At 37.2% G+C, this 9,160-nt stretch overlaps 1 protein-coding gene across 1 annotated transcript; it reads left to right on the top strand.

Moving 5' to 3' along the window:
• Nucleotides 1-579: 579 nt before the first annotated feature.
• Nucleotides 580-6,482, top strand: LOC137189872 (C-type lectin domain family 4 member M-like). The gene is made up of 7 exons (XM_067599979.1): nt 580-991; nt 1,403-1,500; nt 1,896-1,997; nt 2,206-3,156; nt 3,283-3,425; nt 4,246-4,355; nt 4,713-6,482. The coding sequence occupies exons 2-7, from the start codon at nt 1,428-1,430 to the stop codon at nt 4,843-4,845; spliced, it is 1,512 nt and encodes a 503-aa protein (XP_067456080.1). The 5' UTR covers nt 580-991; nt 1,403-1,427; the 3' UTR covers nt 4,846-6,482.
• The last annotated feature ends 2,678 nt before the right edge of the window (nt 6,483-9,160 follow it).

Below are 9,160 nucleotides of genomic sequence, written 5' to 3'. Positions count from 1 at the left end.
GATTCATCCTCTGAGGACCATTAATAACTACAGCATCTTTTTTCTTTATTCTTGTATTCAGTATCACTCAGTACAGTATTTGATGTTTTGCCCTGAGGGTGGTGCTTGAGGAAGTTCATGCAGTGTCCACATGGAATCTGGCCTGATGGTTGAAGCTAGAAGAAAGACCAAGAGGGCGTCAGAAAGATTTTGATTCATGAATATCCAAAGACAGTTTCATGGAGGCAAATTTCAAAATAATTTGCCATGAACCAAAAGGAAAATTTTGACCTGATGGTGTCATTAGCTGAAATGTCATGAGGTCACCAATATCTGTGGGAATAATCCTCTGGAGACAAATATCCACACTAAAGTTAATGGCAATTTGGACAGCTAGGAGTTGAGATATTTAGCATTTGAGTGACATTGCCATTCTTATGCTCCAGGTAGCAGGAAAGAAAACTCATCAGTGAATGATTCAAAAATAAAAGTGATTTTATTATTATTTTATTATTAATAAATATTGATTTTAATTATGCTCTTCGGATATAATTGCCTTGATAGTATACTGTAGGTGCTTGAGATGGTGTTTGTCTGTACACTATGCTGAGTTTGCATTTTTTTGAAAAATTTGGAATATGTGTTTCCATGTCTCTTGGTCACTCATTTGACCTCAATGGGAAGTTAATCTGTGGGAAAAGGGAAGAGAAACCAGAGAAGATAAAAGTCTGGAGCCTGAGAGCAAAAGAACAGTGAGACAAAGGGAAAAAAAATCAGATAATTGAACTCATTTTGACCGAAAATGACCTGAAATATAAACTGAGAATGTGGACAGTACAGTACTTTTTTAAGTTTAAGAAGACCAATCAGAGCTTAGGTTTAAGTCCAACATTTGATGACACAGGACATAGGAACATCCTGTTTGGATGGTTTTATGTGCTTGTTATAACTTGGTTTGAGTTTCTTTATGTGAACGCAGTTATACTGAAACTTTCATCTACTCAGATCCAAGGTAAGAACAGATTTTCTTCAGTCTATTTCACACTTAGATTATTGAATGGGTTGACATACATGTAAATATTTTGAACTCTAATTCACTTTATCACAATTTTGTATTACATACAGTACCTGTATATATTTTTATTCAAGTAAATTTAAATGAACTCATTAAAACTAAAATACCAGTACTTTCATTCCTCAAACAAACTTAACTTTGTGTATGCTCCAAAGGCAAACCACAAATTAGACTTTGACAGATTTTGGCTTAATCCTTGCAAATAATTATGAGAATAAGAACCAGTAAAAAATAAAAATCTAGTGAAGTTCAATTAACTCGTCAAAGATAATTGATTGAAACATAAAAATACTGAGAAGAAGACTGATTATGGCTTTACAAACATCTACAAATGTCTCCTCTGAACAGGAAAAATGATAAAATCGTTATAAGAATGGATTCAATGGAAATCGATGACAACTTGTATATAAATAAGAGCCTCACAATGGAAGGCCTCATCACCCGAGGTACAGTATCACTCTGAAAACACACACACAGACAGAAGGTTAACAACAAATGAAAAGCATAATCCACATAGTCTTTATTGAGAAACTGACTTATTGGTCTACTTACATTTTAAAGCAATAATTTTAAACTTTTTCATATAAATGCCAAATGCACTGATCTGTTGACAATTCATGAAAGCTTTTACATTTGGTTTTCTATGAGTTTACCTGTAGGGACAAAGAGATTCCTGTATTTTGATGTCTGTACTCTCATTACTTAATGAACCAATGCCCGACACTTATTGCTTTAATGTGGTGAACAGCTACTAATAACAGAGAATTGATCTGGTTTGGAGGGGAACATATCCTATGATCTACTTTTGATGTGAGAATTGTCTTTATTATTTTTGATTTAGTGGATTTCCAAAGAAGAAAGCAGCCGTCCAGATGTGGTACTTTGTGTCTTGGGTTACTGTGTGCTCTCCTGTTGGCTGGTAATATAGGACAGATTATCTACTGTAAGTGATTTGTTTGTCGTCACCAAAAAATTAATGTTTATTTAACCAATTGTCACTTGGCTTCATGTCACTTCATTTTTGTGAAACCTTCAAAAATACATCTCCGATTAGATGCAGCTAGTATTGGAGGCATTTTTTTTAAAACCCAAATCTAATAATATAAGTAAATATTGTCAGTATTTTGGAGCACTTTTTTTCTATTTCACAGATGAGACAATCATCCATGCTGCAACAGCAGACCCACTGCAGGAAAATTACAACACTCTGACTCAAGAGAAGGACCAAACTGATAACAGCACCCTGACCACAGAGAGAGACCAACTCCAGAGCAATTATGATGCTTTAACTGCGGAGGGAAAAAAGTTAGAGGCCAGACTGAGTAACCTGACTAAAGACAAAGACCAGTTGCAGACCAGTTATAATTCTCTGGCTGAAGAGAGAGAAGAGCTTCTCACCAGTAATACGGCTTTGACGACTGAAAGAGATGAGTTCAAGGCCAGTTTCAACAATCTGAAAAACGAGAGAGACCAGATACAAGCAAGTTACGAGACCTTAAAACAACGCAGCAATCAATTAAAGACAAGCTATGATGCAATGCAGAGGAAACATGAGGGGCTACAGACCAAACACATTAAGCTGACAGCAAGTAAAGACCAGCTAGAGATCAATTACAGTATCCTGCAAAGAGAAAAAGATGTGTTACAGACCCGTGTGAGTACACTGATGGCAAACAGCGATCATTTACAGAGCAACTACTCTTTACTGAAGAGGGACAGGGACCAGTTGCAGACCAGTTATAATTCTCTGGCTAAAGAGAGAGAACAGCTTTTAACCAATAAAACAGCTTTGACTGCTGAAAGAGGTGAGTTCAATGCCCGTTTCAACAATCTGAAAAACGAGAGGGACCAGTTGCAGAGCAATTACTCTTCAGTGAAGAGGGAAAAGGACCAGTTGGAAAGAAACTACAGTATGATCAGTTCAAAGGATGATCTGCTTCAGATCAGCTACAATTCACTATGGAAAGACAAAGACCAGTTGCAAACCAGTTATAATACTGTGCAGAGGGAAAATGTGCAATTACAGACCAATTTTAACAGCTTGGAAACACGTAGAGATCAGTTACAGAAGAATATTGACAAGATGACTCTCAAAGTAAGAGGTAAGAATTATCATTTTTTTTTTAAAAATGATTGGACTTTTTCTAAAAGCTTTCATTCATTTATTGTATTTGTCTTCTTAGCCTGTTTTTGATATTTTGTCCCTCTCCCATCTTTTCAATTTGCAGACATGCTCTGTCCGAAAGGCTGGCGGAAGTCTGACATCAGCTGTTACTTTGTTTCAAGCCTGAAAAAAAACTGGACTGAAAGCAGACAAGCCTGCATTTCCATGGGAGCAGATCTGGCCGTTGTAGACAACAGGAATGAACAGGTGAGAGAGAGAGAGAGCTACAGTTAGCCTACAAAACATACATTATTCCTCTGTATTAACATATTTTTAACGATTAGAGGTGCTCTCAGTATATGGATACACTTGATGCCATTACTGCAAATATTATTAAATTTAAGCAGCTTGTCAATTTGAAACTTGACGGGACAGAAAAAAATATTTTGATTCTTTAGAAGAAACAGAGTTTAGACCATTCTGGCCACGGCTGTTTTATTAGATATTAGGTATGTAATAAAGTCAAATGAAAGAATCGTACATACATACATTTTTTCTACAAAACCTATATTTTCCATGAAGGATTTTGTGGAGGTTTTGTGGCTTCCTCTTGTCTACAAACTATGAATGTTTGTACAAAATTTGGTGCCAATCTATCAAGTAGATATCGATAGATATATCGATAGATATTTCAACAGAGAAGTGAAAACTTTGACCTGCTGGTGGCACTAGAGGAGAAGTCAGGGATTCCCAAAGTCATTTTGATTAATTCTCTAGGCACCAAGGATATCTGTGCCAATTTTCATCCTCCAATACCTCCAATAGTTGTTAGGATACTTAACACCAAAGTGGTCACTGCCAGTGTGACTAAAACATGTATTGTCCTTGAGAAATAATGGATTAGAAACTGTTTAACAGCATGCTGAAAAAGCAGAAATGATCTGTTAAGATGTGAGCAACTACAACATCAGCTATAGCAAGCCAAGCCCAACTCAAACTTTGTCAAAAGGACATTCAAAGGAAGGGACGTCACAGTAGCAAACACTTGCAGATTTCAGTACTTGTATCCTCGCTTTCTTTTACACAGACGTTCATCAGTGGGTTACTAGAATCAGGCCAAAATGCCTGGATTGGTCTGACTGACAGTGGTACAGAGGGGACATGGACGTGGGTGGATGGGACCCCAGTCACCACAGTGTAAGTGTATCAACTTAAAATGCAATCACCACAAAGTCAAACTAGACCTTACACAACTGCATCCACAGAGACCGAGTGCTGTCAGCAAAATTCATTATCTTGCATGTGTATTTCAAAACACACAGAGGGGGGTGGCGGGGGCGGTTTAAAAATTACACGATTATGGGGACTCTACATAAAGTTATTTCTATGCAAATGAGACTGAAAAAAAAAAAAATAATAAATTGGGCTATAATTTCTTCACAGTTTGGGTCAGAAACAATAGGTCAGAGCAGTTGAGAAATACAAAGTGAGTGCTGTAAGACGTGTCAGAGAGAGGAGAAAATAGTGTCTGTCTCTTGTCGTCTTGTACATCAGGTACTGGCAGCCCGGGCAGCCCAACAACTTCAAGAATCAGGACTGTGGAGAAATTGTCCACAGACCGGGACAAATGGGACAATGGAACGATGACGGCTGTTTTGCGGATCAACTGTGGATCTGTGAGAAATAAGATCACAGTGATTTACACTGTTAATGATGGACTGTGGTTCTAATGTTTATCTTCAAAGTTTAAAGTCTGGTGATATTCCCATCCCATGACAAGACCACAGCGATGAATTGATCCTACTAACAAGTATTGTCTGTGTGTTCAAAGCCTGATATAGTTTATTCCTCTGAGCCACAGAGCTCCATTGTTATTAAAATAGTTTATTTTGAGTCGATCACACATACTGTAGGCTACACTGTGCTGAAAATATTGGCCAACAAATACACGATTCAGTCTTGTTTGAGTAACATTTGTCAGAAAAACTACAGTACCCACATGTTTTTAGAAATGATTTAGCCAATTTTAAAAATGATTTAAAATATTTACATCTTCAGAAGGCTTTGAGCTGAGAGCCACAGACTGAGGAGGGAAGTCAAACAGTATTGAGAGATGAACTCACACATTGTTAGTTTTGGTCTTTTAATGGGATTGCTGAATATAATAAAAACATAAAATATTGGCAGCCTTATCCTTCAATACTGTTAAACGATCGTTTTACCCAAAAAACACATTGCATACTTCCAGTGGTGTACAGCCATGCGGATAGTTGTGGTTTTATTTGCACAGATCTTGAGATAACTGTCTCTGAGATTTCTGCCTCCACTCCGATACAATGACAAAGGATTTGCATTAATGGTGTCAAAAGCATTGAAAAATGGCAAGAGCACATGTGTTTCCAAAAAAAAAAAAAAATGACCCTGTTATTCTGGCTAATACATTGAAAAACATTAAAATGGTGTTTTAGATTATTCAGAGTAACAGGGACTTTTTTGTGACCACTTTTATCTTGTATTTTGAGTGACCTAACCCTTTAATAGATACAAAACATGACAGGAATAATATCCAAACAGGCTGTGCACCCATTCTTCCATCAGAATCATTGCATTTTTAGTTTGCAATGAGACAATTTCTTTTTTAGCATTTATGATTTTCACTTTGTACATTGCTAATATTTACCAATTAGCTGATGATCAGTGTTTGTAAAAAATAGATTTTGATAGATTTTCCTCTGTTGTATTCTGTGTCTTTTGGAATAGCATAGACATGTAAACAAATTGTCATCTCTGTGATTAATTAATATGCATGAAAATGAATGTATACTACAAATAATGCATGTCACAAAACACATTGGTATAAGATTTGCATATGATATGAATTATTTACAATACTGCTCTGTATTGATTACATGACAGTGGTGAAATGAGCTCTCTGGCACAGACTAATTTACATCTCGGTATTTTCCCAAGGAAATTTATTGTTTGTGTTTGAGGTGTGTGTGCAATTAGCTGGCACAGTCTAATTAATTATTTATTGAGGGAAATGATTTTCTCTTCCCTGGTTACTTAAATCTTGACTTCAGAATTCAGTCACAAGAACAGAACAAAGATGTCTTACAATATTGAAATTGAAGCATTATGAACGTGCCTTTTTTCTGTGTAGGTAAAAACAGAACATGTATTGATATTTGGATGCACCAAACAAGGTGGAACTGGGTTAAACTTTAAGATTTAAACTGCAGAATGACTTACAATAATGAACACATTTGCTGTTTTGCATCATGGACATCTTTTCAAGAATACCAGGCTGTTAAAATCAAAGAAGTAGTATGGACTTTGTTTTGTTTTTTCACCATTTTTTTCTTCTTCACTCAGCTATATCTGGGTCAACACGCAAATGTCATAAACAGGTCAAAATAATCCAGCAGAGCTCAAATCTGTTAACACCTCCTGACCTACTCCACTTTTAAAACAGGCTTTTGTTGCCAAGAAATATTTTCTTTCTCATTTGTCTTTGTGCTTATTCTTATTTTTGCATTGTAAATTTATATATATATATATATATATATATATATATATATATATATATATATATATATATATATATACAGCAAATATGGTGGCGTAGAAGTCTTTAAAGGATCAGAGACGTCGTGCCCACTCAACTTGAGGGGGCATGTATGCACAAATTTGGATGGCTTTAGAAATTGTTGAATTCTATTTAAAATAATCATTTTTAATTTGCCTTAATAATATAAACAAAAGTCTTTTTAAAAAAATGTATATTTAACTCTGACTGCAACACACTGTCAAAACAAATTAGCATCGCTGAAATGCATCCTATAAAAAAGGAGGAAGGACATGAAAAGACTTTTTCAAGAGAGTAAAGAGCTGAAGAGTGTAAGTAAAAACTGTATCTCCATGTTTGTGAGCTTTCTTTACTTTATGGGGGCTGGTTTGATCCTTGAAGCCAAAGCAGATAATTACTGATAACAAGTTGATTTGATGTGAACGTGAACATATGCATTGTGCAACTGTGCCCCCTCAAAAAAACTTGACTGCATGACACCCCTGCTCATGCTGGTTGGTCGGGTCACCTGCACAGACAGAGGTGGATAACTGGACATAGAGCTACATGTTACACTCTCCCAGTGAATCTCCTGGAGGCACCATGTGAATGTCCATAAGAGGAGCACTGCATGCTTCTCCTGCACACCGTCTGTGTCCATCTTCACCAGGTTAAGAGCAGGCTTCATGTGACAAAGACGGCTGAACAACATCAGGAAAATATCATATTCATGAACAAAATCGTGTGACAAAAAGTGAAAAATGAACTTCAGTGCAAGAACAAAATGTTGATTTAATGAAACACATTAAGTCTCTTTTATTTCCTGGATATGCAAACCTCTTTTTTACTGGTCAAATGTCTTGATTTGTTCATTCTTGATGGATATGAGTATATATTGAGTCACTTATCCCACTTAGAACTTTATTTACTGGTGTTCCTTTACTTCAAATTGTTTAGTTAAGTTCTTTAAAATAACACCTTACAAGGCAATTCAAAAATATTTTTGCTATAAATGTGCAAAATAAACTGTATATAAAATGTGTAAAATAAGTGTGAGGGTAGGGGTTGGATGAATTATTACAAGGACCTTACAGCATCTCTCTTTTCAATGTTAACATAAAGTAGGAAGGGGAGAATTTATTGCAGAGCAGTTGCATTGGATTGCATTATAAATACAGGTGTTGCCTCTGCTGTGTCCACCCCCACACCCTCACTCTCTCTGCTGCACCCTAAACAGATGACGATGCAGTGACGCACGCTGATCCCGAGTGCTGACAGCGCTCTCTACAGCCTAACCAGACTACATGTTACATAACACACGTTTTAGAACCGCTAACATGTGAGAGCAGTACGCAGTGCAGATCTGTTTAGCCAGCAGAGACACCACGCTCTGGCATGTGGCTCGTTCTGGGTGTGGTGGCTGTTGCATTGAGTGCGGCTGCTCTTGAAGGGGGCATCTCAACCATTAATTGGACTAAGCCTTTTCATTCTCCCCAGAGATGAGTGCAATCCAAAAACCGTCTGTGGCCGGGTGGTGAGATGGGGCTCCCCCTCCCCCCACCACACCCCTCCTCAAGCCGTAGGCGGATGGTGAGGTTACGCTTTGGGCCACCTGTCTAAAAATAAAAGATGAAGGCGCCTCCACCAGAAATTTTGGTCTGGTTAGACTCACAGAGCAGAGAAAAGGGTTTTATAAACAGTCGACAGGGTGTTGCATGTGCATTACCTTGATGACCTAATCTATTTAAATAGATTTCTAAGTACATAGCAACAGGATAGCGAACTTAATAACATAGTTGTGATCAAGAGGTTGGGAAGTGCATGACACAGGTGAATAAAATGAAACACATAACACCTTTAGACTGTAATAAGATTTGCTTTCATGACTGATTATACAGCTTTGTTATCTTGATAATATAATAATAGTAATATTGAATTAAACCTATATTCGCTTCGAGCTTTTTCTTCAAGGTAAACATATCAGTCATGTCCTCTCTTGATCTCTCAGGCTCCGACATGTCACTTGACAGTGTGTGAAGAAGCTCAGGCTGAACTGTAAGTGAGCTCAGCCACTCAGGAAGCAGATAAAAATTCAGCTGACAGAAAACATGAGTCTATTTTTAGTGGCTGGATTGAATTTCCTAATCACCTCCAGGACTCCTGAATGAATAATGAATAGTATCTTGTCGGTAATAACGCAAAAAACCAAACCAGGCCGAGCACCCAAAACACTGTGCTGTAAAATGGCTTGAATCAGATCACATTAAGAGCTGATAATGTTTTTTTCATGCAGAAATTTGTGAGCCCGCTGACCATTATCATGCAGCTGTATACACACACATCTCCAATCTAAGCTAAAGGGATGGTGTGAATGAGGAGGGTGAAGTTGCTGAGTGTCTGATGGAGATAAGGGGAAATGACTGTGGCTGAGAGA

This window comes from Thunnus thynnus, chromosome 9 (genome assembly GCF_963924715.1).
Source record: "Thunnus thynnus chromosome 9, fThuThy2.1, whole genome shotgun sequence".
Taxonomy (NCBI): Eukaryota; Metazoa; Chordata; class Actinopteri; order Scombriformes; family Scombridae; genus Thunnus; species Thunnus thynnus.
The sequence above is the reverse complement of the archived record's forward strand: the minus strand, read 5'-3'. Positions and strand labels throughout refer to the sequence as shown.